A 16,873-nucleotide genomic window follows, 5' to 3' on the forward strand; every position below is an offset into this window, starting at 1 on the left:
ACTGGAACCGGGGCCGGCGGTGCCCGGGCCGCTGGGGCCGGCGGTGCTTGGGCCGGGCCGGTGCCGGGCTGGGGCCGCCGGCCGGCAGTGCTTGGCTGGTGCCGCTCGGCCAGTGTCAGGCCAGAGCCGCTGGCCGGCGGTGCTCGGCCAGGGCCGGTGCCGGGCTGGAGCCGAGCTGGGCCAGAGCCGCTCGGCCGGAACCAGGGCTGGCGCCCCAGGGCCCAAGCCGAGCCAGGCAGGAGACGCCGGGGCCAGAGCCTCTTGGCCGGGGCCAGCTGGCCGCCGGAGGGAGCCACTCGGCCGGGGGGGCCGGACTGAGCCGCGCCTCCTCGCGCCCCCCCCCCCCACCACACCAGCCCCAGCTTACCTGTTGCCTCCCTGTTTCAGGCTTCCCGTGAACATTTGATTTACAGGAAGCCGGGAAGGGGGAGGATCGGGGGCAGAGTGTTCAGGGGAGGGGGCGGAGTTGGGGCGGGGACTTTGGGGGAAGGGGCGGAGTTGGGGTGGGGCTGGGGCCCCATGGAGTGTCCTCCTTTTTTTTTAAATTAAAATATGGTAACCCTACTAAAAGAATCTGCCCTTTTCTGTGTGTTCAACACAATTCCAAATCCTTGCTCTTATTCCCATGCCCCTCCGCCCCTCCCTGTGCTAAGTGTAGCCATGTCGATCAGGGAGCAGTGCAGCAGGTTGCCAGAGCTTGCCCTGCCACCTAAGGGGGCTTGGAGCTACAGCTGCAGAGCTCAAAGATTCCTGTTCGCTGGCCTGTGCTATGCAGGATGTCAGATTGCAGGCTCACAATGTCCCTTCTGGCCTTGAAATCCATTAACATTTTTAAAACTTAGCCGCTTTCTCCAATCTCCCTCACCCCTTCTGCTGGCCCCAAGGATTAGGGAGGGATACAGCACTGAGGACTCCCTTAGGAGAACAAAGAAAGGAGGGCAGAGTTAAGGTTAGGTGGGGGTGTTATGGGAGCCATTTCCTGGGTTTCAGAGGTTTTAAGTTCAGGCCCTTTCAGTGTTCTGGGAGGGGATAAGGCACCACTGGCAGCTGTTTGGCAGTGAATCACTGCTAGGCATCTTTGTGGTCACATCAGACCCAGGTACAGGCATATTACAGACAGGTAAGCAAAAGATGGCTTTGCAGTTAATAGGCTATTAGTGTAACTTCCCTGCTATATGCTGCCCTTTGAACCATGTTCTTACGTCTGTCAGGGACACTTGAGAGAGATTCTCACCTGGGCTGCAGGTTCCAATGCTAAAGTTATTACTCGAGGTCCAGCATTCTGGGTTGTGATCTTGGCGGGAAATGCAGAATTTAATGGAAAATTGAAGTTTTATCTCTTCGGAGCTGCTTTGATACTGCTGCTGACTACCAAGTCCCCCTAGCGTTGTTCTGGGGGCACAAAGGGGGGAAGGGCTCAAGGAGCCGCCACACTATTCCTCATGTTGTGCAAGGCTGCGTGCAATAGCAGCCCTGGTAGTTGAGGAGAGCAAGGACAGCTCAGGACTTGTTGCACTGCTAGTGTTGCCCTCTACAAAGGCCCTGGTAGTGGATGTATCACCCTCTCTCAGGATTATGCAGGATCCCACCAACACACACCCCTGGAGACATTGGGCTTGTGTCTCCTGCAGCTCCACAGTCCCGCCTCCCAGACACAGGTTAGCCCCATGACTTTCTTGTCAATATAAAGCATTTAGACAGCCATACTTGTGTCCTGCTGATGATTTTTCTGCCTAGTTAATTTATGCTGATATTGAGACTTTGTCTACAGCTGTCTGACACATTATATGAGTAAGAAATTTGCATAAGATAAGATGTTGATGGCACTACGAATGGCCTGTGTGGACATGTGTTCTTCTGCAGCATCCAGCCGGAATAAGCCTACGATACATGGCTTGTGTGCCGTACAGACGGCATTAATGAGCAGTTAGTAGCAGGATCAACATGCAGGCCTAAAGCAATAATGAATGAAACCGAAAGTTACGTCTCCTTTGGTTACATGCTGTTCCAAGGTGTCTTGTGGGTCTACAGACAGGTGCCCTGCTCTCTGTGATCTTTTGTTCTGTAGCTGTGTTACTTTAGCTGAAGTGTAATTCTCTGTTCTTTGCTTTTTAGCAACGGCTCTGAAAATGAACATGAACCTACGGGAACTGTATCTAGCCGATAATAAACTGAATGGATTGCAGGACTCTGCTCAGCTTGGCAACCTGCTGAAATTTAACTGTTACATTCACATATTGGACCTGAGGAACAACCACATCCTAGATTCAGGTGGGAGATCCTCCTTAGTCTTCGTACTTCGTTCCTCTGAGAAATTTTGTCAGAGCGAGAACTACATTTGAAATGTTCTCAGCTGAAAACATAAAATCTTACTGGATCCCATGTTGCACTCCAACCCAGGTTGGACAATTTGCCCTTTAAAAGCAAGCTAAGGCGTCATTCCTTTCTCATTCTGAATATTTTTACTTGTCTTTCTTTTAAAGAGTGATTGTTTCCTCTCCCTCCCCCCCCACAACGTAATGTCTTAATAAAGACCGTGAATGTCTAGTAAATCCTCAGACTTTAAACAATGAATAAATTAATTTGTACTCTTTAACGTGAGGTGGAATATGGCGAGTTAGAGTCCCCAGCCTCCACTTTCTTTGGGAACACAGGGACAGCTGATGCTGCTCTTATCTCTGAGACACTTCTTGGTAAAACCACAAAAGCCCCATTCAGGAACTGAGCAGCACCAGCAGGTTGAAAGGAAGAGTCCTACCTGTTGGACTGAAATTCGGTCTCTGGAAGTACCATCTCCTCTTTCCACCAGGCAAGGAGGTAGCTTGAGGCGATTTTGAGCAAGAGGACAAAGGCCTAGGGCTGCTGGAACTTGACGGAGAGGTAGTAAGAGGCTGGCTTGCTGGAACTCTTCCTGCACTTTTCCGAGGAGCCCGGCCCGATACAGCAGCAGGCAGCTTCTGCTGTCAAAGGGAAAGTCGTGGTGGGGGCTGAACAATTTCCAAATCTGATCTCAAATTGAGAGTTGAAATGAGAGGTTTTTTTAAAAAAAGCAGTTTAAGCATTTTTAAAGAATTATAGCAGTGTAAGACCATGTCAACACTACCACTTATGTTGGCAAAACTTACGTCGCTCAGGGGTGTGAAAAAACATCTCCCTGAGTGACGAGTTTTGCTGGCATAAGCACTGTGCACATGAGTGCTTCTATCGGTGAGAGTTGCTCTCCCGCCAACATAGCTACCGCCACTCATTTAGGTGGCTTTATTATGTTGATGGGAGCTCTCTCCTATATGCATAGAGCGGCCACATGAGTGATCTTACAGCAGCACGGCTGTGCCACTTTAAGCTTGCTAGTGTAGACGTGGCCTATGTCTCTCTAAGTGCTTAGAGCAACTTAAGCTGCTCAGACCCAATTAAGGCACCTTAAATCACTTGAAGGGTTTGATCATGAGATGTCGCATGCCCACAATTCCTATTGAAGTTAGTAAGAGCTATGGCTGCTTGACACTTTTTCAGGATAGGGTCCTTAAGGTGCCTCACTTCTAGAGATTTCTCAGTGTCTTTTACTCTTTTTTTCTCCTTTTCAAAAGAAAAAAATATTGGTGAAATTAAAAGCAGAAACAAATGTCAATACAAAATGTAGTGTTTTCAATTCAGTGTTAGCTCAGCCTTTGTGCAGGCCTGTAGGGTGTTTGGTTACTATCTTCTTGGTCAGCTGAGGTACCTATCATAAGTTTGGCCACTCAGTCTATTTTATTATTTCTGAGTTAATGTTGTTGAAGTAACCTTAAGTGTCTGAATTTCCTGCCCTGATTCTTGGCATCCTTAACGACATCTGCTGTGAACTCTTCCCCTAATCGGCCTTATTAATATGCTTCACTTAGCGAACAATATTTGGTAAAGATGTGTGCCATCAGCAGGTAGGATCCATATTACACATGCCTTAAGCCTCTTGCCAAAGGTCCTATTGGATACCTGTGTCAGCACTGGGATTAGAATCCAGAGCTCCTGTCATGGATGTACATTTTATCCACTGGACACAGGACCCTCCAGGAAAGTCCCTTTACCTACCTGTTTGTAAAGCCATCTGTGGAATGGGGCTAATAATGCCTATAGGCAAGGGAAGCGAGGCTCTGGTGGCCTCAGTCAAGAGCTGTTGTATTCAAAGGGTTTCAAAGCGAAATATTTCCTATTATGGGATTTACAAGTTCCACCTACAGTTCTTTGTGAATCACTGGAGTTTGGAATCCCTGAAGTCTGGAGCTCCTTCTTTGTAGCTTCGATTTAATTAGTTTGGGTTGCATGTCATTACGGAGTTGCTGGGTGTGACTCTATGTAAGGCTGCAACTAATGTTCCATTACCAGGCCTGTTGTGACCACGCACCACGGGACTGCACTCCAACTGTTAAGGTGAAGGAATTGTAGGCCTACATCTTTCTGTAGCTAATGTAAGCATGCACTATATTTTTGTTAAACAGATTTTCCAAAGTGTGGGAGTGGAATAAGACCAACAGCTTGAGGTTTCACAATAGAAAAATAATGTCCTTGTGATTTTATTTATTTTCCAGACCCCTGTATCTGAACACTGCCTTAATGTAGGAGCTTTCCAACTTCTACACATGTACATTTGAACACACACTTGTGAATCTTATCAGTATTTCTGGAGAAAAAACAACCGTTTCAGAGTTAGGCAGGGAAGCCAGGATACCAGTTTATCAGCAGCAAATCCATGTATCCTCTAAAATTCTTCTGCCAGTGTTTGTCCACATGGATTCTGCTCTTGGTGCACATGTGTCTCGTGTGAGATCGGACTATTTTGGCCAGCAACATTTACTGGGGCTGTACCTGGCCCTAGATGTCCTCATGCGCCCTGCCCCTGCCATTTGAGAATACAAAGAACAGAGTGGGCCCAACCATCCCTCAGTTCCTTCTTACCACCTGTGACAGACACACAACCCCTGCAGGGTCCGCCCGCTTCTCTGTGCACTGCGCTAGTTTAGACTGGAATGATCGTTAGTCGTCTTGGCTGTTGACAGCGCACACACCTCTTTGTTTTAGTCAGGTTCTAGTTTTTGACTCAACGCACATCCTAGTCTCTGCGTACAGGCGCTCCAGCAAAGTGGCAGACACAAAACTTGAGATTTAAAACCTGTCCCTTGTGTGACGCTTCGGTGCCACATAACAATGGGCACTCTGCCGATTGTGTTTCAGAGAAGGACATATTCCTGAGCAGTGTGTACCATATGTCAATTCTTCTCTAAGCAAACTCGGAAAGGTAGAGAAGCCTGCTTAAAATTGTTCCTCCCGAAGCACTGTATGTAAACCATCTTGGACGCTGAAAGGAAGGACGCCGAGAGATCTCTGTCTTCCGGTCACACTCTCTGTGAGCGCCCTGGTAAGCTGAGATTCCACCCTGAGTTCCTGGGCTACATCGATGAAGAGGCCCCCAGTTGTCTGCCTCCATTCCAGCTCCTACGACCTCTGACAGGGCTAGGGAAGAGCACCACCAGTGTAGAGTAGGGGCGTAGGTCACCCTACACAAGACTCATAAGTGACTCATCTTGAGCTCAACCGCTGAGAGGCAGCCAGTGGCCTGAGAAGGGTTCTTCTGGTGCCCCACTACTGACTGTTAGAGAACGATGGCAGTACCCACTAAACCTCTGGGCCATGTGTCTCTTGGCCTAGATCCTTCAGTACCTAGTGTTTCTACACCAGCAACCTCGAAACAGTGTTCTTGGTACCTAATGTGTCGTTACCGAGGGCATATATGGTACAGAGTGGTTTGCCTGTGGCACAGTTTCCTTAAGAGGCTGAGGGTGTTGATAACTAAGCTGTCCACCACCAAGTCATTGGTTCGACAGGTCAAGGTGGTATCTCCAGTGCAGACTTTGCCCCCTACCCAGTCAGAACGACGCCTCCATTGGAAAAGGTGTACTCCTTTTGTTCATCCCCATGGGGCATAGTAGGCACTCCTCCTCTTCACACTTCCTTCCCCTCCTTGGGTAACGCAGAGGGGGTCAGGAAGAGACGCTGGGGAAGGATTTGTAAGGGACATCAAGAAATGACATAGGGCTCATAGGGGACATCCTTCCTGGGACCCGCTTCCCCATATCTCCTACCCAAATGCCATACTTATATTAGCCTTGGTCCTGCTGGATACTCTGGGGTGCGCAGCTGTATTCAAGCAAGCTGTATTCAAGCAATGTATTCATCATTGGCCCCCCCCCCTAGGATTAGGTCTAAACCCATGTGCCAGGTCAGCTAGTGCGGCTTTAGATCCTGGAAAGGTAGAAGAAAAGTGACTATGAACACCATCTACAAGGGGAAAAGCGACTTGTTCCCACTGCAATCTGTTTATCCTCTCCCAACAAGACTAAATCCTTCTATGCCACTTTCAGTCGATGCCTTCAAGGCGTTCCAGGACCTCGTCAAGTGCATGGCAGAGACTCTAGATACACCTCTGAAAGTAGTGCAGAAGTCTCTCCGGCTGCAAGATGTCTGAGTTTTTCATGAATGGGAGGCTCACCATGCCTATAAATGAAAGGCTGTTGGAGCTTGCAGAAGACCTGTGGCACATGTCAGCATCCATCCCAATTGCATCCAAGTGAGCTGACAGACTTCGTTCCAAGGGATTTGAGTATCAGGGTTGCTTCTGGTATCGGCAGTCCAAGAGCGGTCGAAACATCAGATTCAAAGAGAGTAGACCTGTCAATGCAAAGTATATTCATCTGCCAGCCTCCAGTTGCACATGGCTTATTACCAAGCACTTCTGTCAAATACTATTATTTCAGTTGAAACAAACTGTCTCATATGTGGATGGGGTACCCCACAAATAGTAAGAGGAGATAGACTATTGTATCTGATAGCCCACACATCCCCTATAGGCTATACTGGATGCATACCTTGGCTGCCTTGGTGGCCGTGAGAAGATCTTCCTGGTTTCAATCGTCACAAATTCCCAATAAGGTCCAAACAGCAATTGAGGACCTTCTTTTTTAGGTCAACGAGATTGAATTGAAAGATAGGTGGGGCCTTTGATTCCTTAAATGATTCTAGGACTACTCGGTGCTCCCTAGGCCCCCATATTCCTGGCCTAAGGACCAAGTAAGTGAGACCACAGGCTTCCTTCAGGCAGCATTCCTCTGCCCAATACTGTTACCAACCTCGAAGTTTCTGAGAAAGGGGTAGATGTTCTCGTGATGACAACCCTCTTCCTCTGTTAATGTACAATATGCGTCTTCCACCAGGCAGCAGGCTTGGCATGTTGCTGGTGTCGAGAGCCTGGTAGAACCTCCAGAGGGAGCTCTTCTCTTCCTAGCCCTCCACCCTTCAGCCCCATAAGGGTCCAGCTAGAATCAATATCTGCACATCACCATCCTATCCAGGGCCTTGCTCTATTTTCCCATCATACAATGGTAAGGTTTCTTTAAAGGCCTTTTTCATGGTTTTACCCTGCAGTTGAGGAGCATCTTGCAACCTCCAGTTTAGGATTAGCAGGGTTGAGCCTTGGCAGCCTGTTCCTATACAGTTTATTTCTGGAGACTGCCTTTCTGGTAGCCATTCCATCAGCTCAAAGAGTAGGGGAGAGCCAGTCCTTTTTGGTGGGTCCCCTTTATGCAGTGTTTCATAAGGACAGGGTCATTCTCAGGCCTCATCTCAAGTTCTTGCAGTTGTTTGAGTTCCACGTGTACCATTTGATTCATCTCCTAGTTTTCTTCCCCAAGCTTGACTCGACTTCTGGGGAGGCTAAACTTCACACCCGTGACAGGACAGAACATTCAGATACCCCCCCCCCAATTGTTGTGGTCTTTGCAGTAACTCATTTCCTCTTCAAAATTATCTGAGTGGGTCTCCGGCTGTATATAAGGACACGTTATGAGTAGGGCTGTAAGAAAATCGTGGGCCACAATTTTTGTTGTGGAAACGGCAACAATCACAACTTTTTGGCAACACCAGTCACTGTAATTTGGCCCGGGTGTCTCTCCATCATGACAGACAGATGGCCAGGTCACACTTCAGTGAGAGGCATTGTGAGCTGGGGTGGTGGCGGCAAAGGAGGATGAGGCTGGGGACCCAGGCAGCTCAAGGGGAGGCTCTCTAGAGGGCTCACCATAGGCGGCGATTGTTTAGGGCTAGAGAGGGCTCAGCCCTCTGAAATTTGAGCCACCCCACTGCCAGTGTGCAAAGCCTGGCTTGGCAGGCAAAGCCGTACCTCCAGCAGCACTGGGGCCAGGTTGGTGCTGAGATGCCTGGCTACAGGAGAGTCCCTGGCGCCCAGTTGTGAGGTGAGTCCAGGTGAGGTGACTTTGGCGCAGTGGTGGCGAGCCTGTCCCTCCCCAGTGTTTTCAAGCAGAGCTGGGGCTGGTGGCAGGAGAGGGGGAGTGAGGGGAGCGAGACAGCGGGAGGAGAAGAAAGGGGAAACGGGGCTGTGGAGGAAGGAGCCAGATATAGGCACAGCTAGCCGCACCCACTGACATTACCATACAGCTCCCTGTGCTCCCAGTCCCCCACTCAACCTCCTGCCATAGCTAAACCCTAATCCACCCCTGCTTCAACCCATCCAGCCCCTTGGTACCGCATCCCCAAGCAAACGTCCCACCCACCCCCCATATAAACCCAAACCCCACAAAACATCACCCTGCCAAACCACTTCTCCAACCCCCCTCCCCTTCATGGCCCAATCCCCACCTCCAAACACTCTCCCACCATGGCTCACCATTTCCCCAGTCACGGGCAGGCCCCAGTGAATGGGCCCAGGCAGGGGCTGGAGCTTGTGCCTCCTGCAGGGTGTGGGGCTGGGGCAGGGAGCCCTGGAGGTGCACCCCCACACACACACAGCCTCTAGGACTCTCTGAGTTGGGGCTGGCTTTAGGGTGCCTATTCTTTCCACCCCCCCCCCCCCATGAATTGGAGGAATTGTGACAGGGAGGTGGGGGGGTATCCAGCCCTTGCTGGATGGTAAAAGACTTACTGCCAATTCAGTTACTGTTAATGAAGAAATTGGTGATTTTGTATCTTTTTATAAAGCTATACCAGAAATGTTCTCTACTGTACTTGCATTCTGCTCTGTCCTAATATCAATCACAACCTACTTTAAAAACCTACTATTTAAATTAATACGCAATAATCAGAATTTGGCTTTTGGATGTCTCCGTTTAAGTAATTTCTCTCTCTCATGAGAGGATAAAGATTTTATTTTTTTAATAATTCTGTATTGAGAGAAATTTTCAGTGTATCCACCTTGCTGCTTAAAATGAATGAGACGTGTCTGCAGGCTGTTGCCTGTAACGTTCTTCTGCTCCAGCACAGTGTGTGAAATTCTATTTTGTGGTTTACTGACTGCAACATTCAAAGCCTGTGCAAAAGAAGGGATTAGATAAGACAAGAAAAGTGCTGTTAAAGCCTACAGTATCTGTGTGTTCACATCAGACTGTGCTGGCATCATGACCGTTGAAGTGCTGGCCTGTAAAATGCTGAAAGCAACCGAATAAATCCACTCTAACTCATACTGTTTTATAGGCTTGGCATACATCTGTGAGGGCCTAAAGGAGCAACGGAAAGGGCTGATCACTCTGGTTTTGTGGAATAACCAGCTGACTCACACTGGCATGGCTTATATGGGGATGACACTGGTGAGTAGATTTCAGGGGGAGAAGATTAATGGCTTTTGAGTGAACCTCCTTTAGAGAGTAGTTTGAGGTCTAAACTGGGAGCCTATGGAGAGGAGAAGAAGATATAAACAGTCCAGTTTGCTTTTCTTATAGATGTGTGTTCTAGAGCTAGGCATAATTGTTCTGCAATAGCTCAATCAAGCCATTGACAATGTAATGCTTGCAGAGTGGGTGGATGCAATGTTCTTGTGCAACGGCATGAAGTGCATTTCTATTGCATAGAAATGAAGAGAATTAATGGAGCATATTGGAGGGGTCAGGGCAAGCAGCCTTTCAGAGGAAAAGGACATCTGTCAGACCGGAGAGGCAGCATTTGCAAGGGATCAGGAATACAAGGAGGATGAAAAACAGGACCAGTTACAGTAAAAGGCAGGATGAGAGAGCACTATTTAGCTGCTATATGTCCTCTGCTATTCACCCCAACCCTCTTGGTACGTTCTCCTTAGTAGCAGCAGGCCTAATAATAATATATGGAGATATTCCTATCTCATAGAACTGGAAGGGACCCTGAAAAGTCATCCAGTCCAGCCCCCTGCCTTCACTAGCAGGACCAAGTACTGATTTTGCCCCAGATTCCTAAGTGGCCCCCTCAAGGATTGAACTCACAATCCTGGGTTTAGCAGGCCAATGCTCAAACCACTGAGCTATCCCTCCCCCCTAGTGCCTCCTGCTCTGAGCCCCACCTTTTCGCATTCTCTTTTCCTGCCCGCCTGGGTTATCTTTTCTTATGTTTTCTCTCTGCTAGTAATTTCTCTCATTTTCCCTTCTCCTCTGCTTGTCCTTCCTGTCTTTCTGCCTCCTTCTCTCCTACCATCTCCCCTCACTCCTCTGCCACCCTTATAGACTCTCCTTCCTACCCACTCCTCACAGTGGAGGTCCAGTGCCCACCTCTGACGCAGGGAAGGCGAGAACTATGGCTGCCAGGCCTAGGCTGGGTCAGTAGCCATCGGCAGGTAGTTGTGGTGTGACTTGTAGACTTCCCGTGGCAGCACAAGCCTAGACAATACATGCTGGAAGGGCAGGCTCCAGCACTAATGCAGAGGATGTAGGTAGGGGAGGGAGTCAGCCTGTGACAGGCTGAAGGAATGGATTGGTTGCTGAGGCACATGTGCGTTCTGCCAGGCCAATGTCAGTTTCACCAGTTCAGTAACCAAAGAGCTCCTTTGCTCTGTGGGGATTGAAAAATAAAAAACCTGGACAAAACAGTAATGGCTGTAAATCTAGCAGCTCTGGAAATCAGTGGTATTCCCTAGGGCCTTCCTAAGAAATTCCCATTTTGAACTTGGAAGGGCCTAAGAGAGTCAGTTATTTTGCTGTGGTTGGTAGGTGTTGATGTGGCTGAGGGTCATGACTTTTTTGCGCTGACATTCTATTGTAACATACCTCTTTCACCTTCTTTTTCTGCTTGTGTCCACAGCCTCATACGCAGAGTTTGGAGACCCTGAACCTTGGTCACAATCCCATTGGGAATGAAGGTGTTCGTAATCTGAAGAATGGACTCATTGGAAACCGCTCTGTGCTCCGATTAGGCTTGGCTTCTACTAAACTAACATGCGAGGGTAAAACAGACTTTCCGTATCTTGAGGGATCGTTACTTTCAGGATTATCAATCATTGAAGCCCCCAACCCTTTTGTCATTATTGAGAAAGCAATTAACAATGACAATACAGGAATAATGTCACTCTTGGCTCTTGTGATATCCTAGGATCATAGAATCATAGAAGATTCAGGAGGTCATCTAGTCCAACCCTCTGCTCAAAGCAGGACCAACCCCAACTAAATCATCCCAGCCAGGGCTTTGTCAAGCCAGACCGTAAAAATCTCTAAGGATGGAGAATCCACCACCTCCCTGGTGTTTCCTAATATCTGATGTAGACTTCCCCCATTGCAACTTGAGACCATTGCTCCTTGTTCTGTCATCTGCCACCACTGAGAACAGCCGAGCTCCATCCTCTTTCAAACCCCCTTCAGGTAATTGAAGACTGCTGTCAAATCCCCCCCTCGCTCTTCTCTTCTGCAGACTAAATAAGCCCAGTTCCCTCAGCCTCTCCTCCTAAGTTATGTGCCCCAGTCCCCTAATAATTTTTGTTGCCCTCCGCTGGACTCTTTCCAATTTGTTCACATCCTTTCTGTAGTGGGGGCCCCAAAACTGGATGCAGTACTCCAGCTGTGGCCTCATCAGTGCTGAATAGAGGGGAATAATCACTTCCCTCGATCCGTTGGCAATGCTCCTACTAATGTAGCCCTAGCCTTCTTGGCAACAAGGGCACACTGTTGACTCGTATCCAGCTTCTCATCTACTGTAATCTCCAGGTCCTTTTCTACAGAACTGCCACTTAGCCAGTTGGTCCCCAGCCTGTAGCAGTGCATGGGATTTTTCCATCCTAAGTGCAGAACTCTGCATTTGTCCTTGTTGAACCTTCTCTGATTACTTTTGTCCCAATCCTCCAATTTGTCTAGGTCACTCTGGACCCTATCCCTACCCTCCAGCATATCTATCTCTCCCCATAGCTTAGTGTCAGCCGTGAACTTGCTGAGGGTGCAATCCATCCCATCATCCAGAACATTAATGTCTTTGTTTCCTTCCTCTCATCAGACACAGATCCATCAAAGTTAGGACAGACAATGTGGCCTGCATGAATCAATTGGCAAAGAGGGGCAAGATTGTGCCAAAACAATAAAGTTGTGGAATTGGTGCATAAAGCATCACATAAGGATCTCAGCAATGTATCTGCCCAGCATACAGAATACCACGGCCAACACACTCTGCAGGTGTTGCCCCAAGAATACACGTGGGAGTTTGATTCTCGGGTCCTACTTGGAATCTTTCAGACTTGAGGGGTTTCCAGAAGTAGACCTTTTTGCCACACCACAAACAAAAAATGCTACCTATTTTGTCCAACGTGTGTGTGTGGGGGGGAAGGCTGTTTAGGTTGCAATTCACTGGGGGACACGTTCCTCTTGCCTTGGATGGACACACTGTTGTAGCAGGAAGAGAGTCTGAGACATAAGCCCTTGTATCAAAGGCCTGGTATGAGGCAGGATCTGCTCACAGAATCTGGCAAGAACAGGGCTGATACTGCAGAATACACATTCCTAGGAAGTGCTAAGCACAGAGTACTTACACAAACACATCTCAATATCAAGTGGTACCAGAACGCCCCAATATCAGGTATGGTACAAAAACATTCCCTAAGGATAACAGGAACACACTGACCCATCCTAAAAGATAAGGTTAGGATAACTGTACGTAATAAAAATGTTTTGATCAAACCAATATGTTCAAGATAATAACTAGCAACATCAGGGAGCAGTGACTGTCAGAGCCAGTATTAACTTTTTTGTATCAGGGTTTAAAAATGTATCTCAGAGGGAGTATCTTTGTCCAGCCAAGGGGGGAATGGAAAGTCCTGCCGTTCACTAAGCTGTGTCCATTGTCACAGGCATACATGTCTTAGTATCTTCATAAAGTCTGCCAAGTGCTATTACCGTGCTTTGTCGATAATAAACCTGACCTGGCACCTTCGTACTTTAACAAATCTTGTGGTCATTGGGCAGTTCATTCAAGTCTGTGCAGAGCTGGGGCAGCACACAGGAAGAACACACGCGCAGCCAAACATTTAGCCACAACTGTTTTATGTCTTCCCTCTGATGCCTCTCATTCTCAAGGTGATAAGATCAAGCAGAACAAGGCCAGAGTCATTCTGATAGCCCTGACGTGGTTGAGATAAGCGCTTTCCCTTACTGTTTCACTGTCTCTTAATTCCTCTCTCAGGATGTCGGACCCCTGACACATCCCAGCTTGGGCATTCTTTGCCTCAAGTCATGGTCCCTGAATGGTTCTTGGGGCTAGAGTCCTCTTGATCTGTGGAGGTACAACATGTGCTATTAAATAGTAGAAACGTTTCCACCAGATCTTACCTCCAGAACTTGTCAAGATTTGGCCACTGGTATGAACTCCATAGTACTCCTTCTGAATCTGCCCCAGTTCCTCTCATTCTGGAGTACCTGTTGCAGCTTAAGAAATTGTCCCACAATTCCATCAAAGTTCACCTGGCTGCCCTAACAGCCTTTTATACTACTATTGAAGGTTACTCTGTTTGCTCACCCCACAGCCACGAGATTTATGAAAGGCTTAGGGAATCTACTCCCATAGGTAAAGGTTCCTACTTCTGTTTTGGACCTGAATTTGGTTCTCAAAAGCCTCACGAAGCCCCCGTTTGAACTAATGGCCATTGAATTCATCAAGAAAACAGCCTTCCTAGTGGCAATTCCTCAGCCCGCAAAGTCGGAGAGGTTGGGGTTTTAATGGCAGATCCCCCTTTCTCAACGATAAGGTGTCCTTATGGCCGCATCCCAGGTTTCTCCCTAAAGTGATTTTTGAATTTCACCTGAATCAGACCATATACCTGCCGGTTTTCTTCCCAAAACTGCATGCTTCCAACCAGAAGACTATTCTCGACACTGTAGATGTCAAGAGGGCGTTATCCCTCTGTCTGGATTGAACTAAACCATTCTGTAAATCCAATAGACTATTTGTTTTGATTGCAGACAAATCTAAGGGTTCCACCATTTCTACCTAGAGACTCTCGGAACGTATTTCCAAGTGTTTCATAGCTTACTGCCAGGCTGTCGACATTCCACCCCCTACCAGCATTTTGGCCTACTCGACCAGATCACAATCTATATCTATAGCTCTCCTTAAAAATGTTCCCATTCCAGAAATCTGCAGAGCCGCTACATGGTCTTCGGTACATACTTTCTTTAGACACTGTGCCTTGGTGGATGCCTCCAGGTCTGATGCTGCAGTTGGCCATGCAGATCTCTCGTCTGTGATGGACTCCATTCTGAAGCCCCCTCCTCCTACTGGGGATACTGCTTGGAAGTCACCAAGACTGGAGCACCCATAAGGACACTACTCGAAGAAGAAATGATTACTCACCCCGTACAGTAACACTGGTTCTTTGAGATGTGTGTCCCTATGAGTGCCCCACTACCGGCCCTCTTTTTCTCTGCTTTGGAGTTTCTTCTGAGACATGGTGGTACAGAAGGAACTGAGAGGGCAGTTCACCCATACAGCATAACATAGCCTTGGTGCAGGGCACGAGGATACCAGTGGGGCATGTGCGGGCCAAACGGACACCGCTAAGGAAAATCTCTGATCAAGGGCACATGCACACCAAGAGTGGAGCACCCATAGGGGGACACATCTCAAAGAACCATAGTTACTGCATAGGTGAGTAACCTCTTCTTAAAGTCTTAGAAGACACAGTCCCTTCCACAAAGAGCCTACAATCTATTTGCTTATGAAGCATCTAGATGTTTTGGAATCTATGTAATAACTTACTGGTATGTATGAATGAGTTTTCCAAACTGTACTTCAACGGGAATCTGAAAATTGTCGGTTGCTATGTTAGATTTATACAGTTTCTTTCATCTTAAAGGATCCCACTCTATATAAACCCTATATACAGGAAACACTTGAGTCCCCTCTGAAATGCAGGTACTTTTGGTTTAGAAAACATCTGCTTAACAATGCATAAAAGAACACCTGGGTTTATGACAGGAAGTGAAGAATACCATCTCCAAACTGTAGCAATTGGTGGAATGTAGGAAGGCAAAACGGCATTATAAAATTGAAATACAGCCAGAGCATCAGTGGCAGAAAGTGCCTTGGGGTCTTTTATTTATGGGTGACCAGGATGTTGTATTTTCAATTCATTGAAAACAAATAGAGTTAATACGTAGATTTTTGTAGAGCAGATTGTTACAATAGCAAGAATCTGGACAAAATTCTGTAATGAGAAATGGGTCCCATCTCACTAGGTCTTGTCTGAAGTACACCAGTAAGAATCTTTCCTGGTTGTTTATGGGGAGCATGTTGTGAGCTGTTTTCTTTTTCTTTTCCATTGTCATGGTTCATCATCTGTGCTCTTTCTTCCCCTGCAGGTGCTGTGGCGGTAGCAGAATTCATTGCAGAGAGTCCAAGGCTCCTTCGACTAGACCTGCGGGAGAATGAGATTAAAACGGGGGGTCTGATGGCATTGTCCTTGGCGCTGAAGGTCAATCATTCTCTGCTCAGGTTGGACTTAGACAGGGAGCCGAAAAAGGAGTCTGTAAGTTGCACTACATTTTTTGTGCATACGAACTTTGTCGTTCTAGACTGAATTACGTATCCGAGAATATTCATTCCCTCTCTCAAGCTACCCACCACAACCAAGCCCATTCCTATAAACAACCAAAGCAGGAACCTCCCAAACTCAGTGCTGGGTCTAGCAGAGATATAAACATCTGGGTGTCTTTTTTGATAGGCAGAGGTGCTCCCCAGGGTCATCGTGCCTGGCTATCTCATCTGCCATAGCAACATGTTGAAGGTAGACCAGTCTTTTGTCACATTCATCAGGGGCTTGTTACTTTGAAACCTCCCATTAGAAAGCTCCCAATGTCATGTCAGATAATATGTCATGGCATATTAATGGGGTCCTAACTAAGTTGTTGACAGCTCCTTTTGAGTCATTTGATGCCTTTCAGCTTAGGCTTCTAATATGCAGAGTCATTTTCCTAGTGGCATTGACTCTGCTCACACAGCAAATGAGCTTGCTGTAGACTCTGATGACTGCACATCTTCCAGTGGGTCATATCATGGAAATGGAGTTAATCAGTCAATGATTCTGCCAGTGTTTTCCCATATCAGTGTACCTGTCCAGGTGATTCTCCTCTTCACAAGCTGTAAAAAGGTCCTTTGGATTCTTATCTACTCAGACAATCCACCAAACTTTTTCTCACTTAATGCTAACTCTGTAGTTTCTGCCCTCTGAGGAAGCCATGTATCTACATGGCTGCGAGACTCTCTCTCACTGTAAGGTCATATTGAGGCTCATTGTGTATGGCAAAAGTCTGCTTCAGCGGACTTGATCTGTTCCCATCCAGGAGATTTTCAAGGCAGCCACAGGGTAATTTGTTGAATGCATTCAACAAACACCATTGTTTTGGTTCATAGACTCTAAGGGACCATTGTGATCTCCTGTATAGTGCAGGCCATAGAACATGATTAGGCCTCTAGATAGGAATCAGAATGTGATCTGTTAGAATTTTTCTGAGCTAGGGGCATCCAGTCTCTGATCTCTTACTATTTTTTACTCTGTTTTTGGAATACCTTTATGATCTTCTTTCCAATTTCTTAGTGAAGTCTCAGTATAACTATA

The 16,873-nt window shown here is 47.4% G+C and overlaps 1 protein-coding gene across 1 annotated transcript in view; it reads left to right on the plus strand.

The window, feature by feature from the left end:
* Positions 1-16,873, plus strand: part of PPP1R37 (protein phosphatase 1 regulatory subunit 37) — a 146,854-nt gene that overhangs the window by 104,070 nt on the left and 25,911 nt on the right. Inside the window, exons 7-10 of the mRNA XM_054010077.1 lie at positions 2,116-2,271; positions 9,517-9,629; positions 11,086-11,227; positions 15,618-15,784. Of these exons, the coding sequence (XP_053866052.1) occupies positions 2,116-2,271; positions 9,517-9,629; positions 11,086-11,227; positions 15,618-15,784 (578 nt within the window). The remainder of the gene's footprint in view (positions 1-2,115; positions 2,272-9,516; positions 9,630-11,085; positions 11,228-15,617; positions 15,785-16,873) is intronic.

The sequence above is a fragment of the Malaclemys terrapin genome, chromosome 20 (genome assembly GCF_027887155.1).
Source record: "Malaclemys terrapin pileata isolate rMalTer1 chromosome 20, rMalTer1.hap1, whole genome shotgun sequence".
Taxonomy (NCBI): Eukaryota; Metazoa; Chordata; order Testudines; family Emydidae; genus Malaclemys; species Malaclemys terrapin.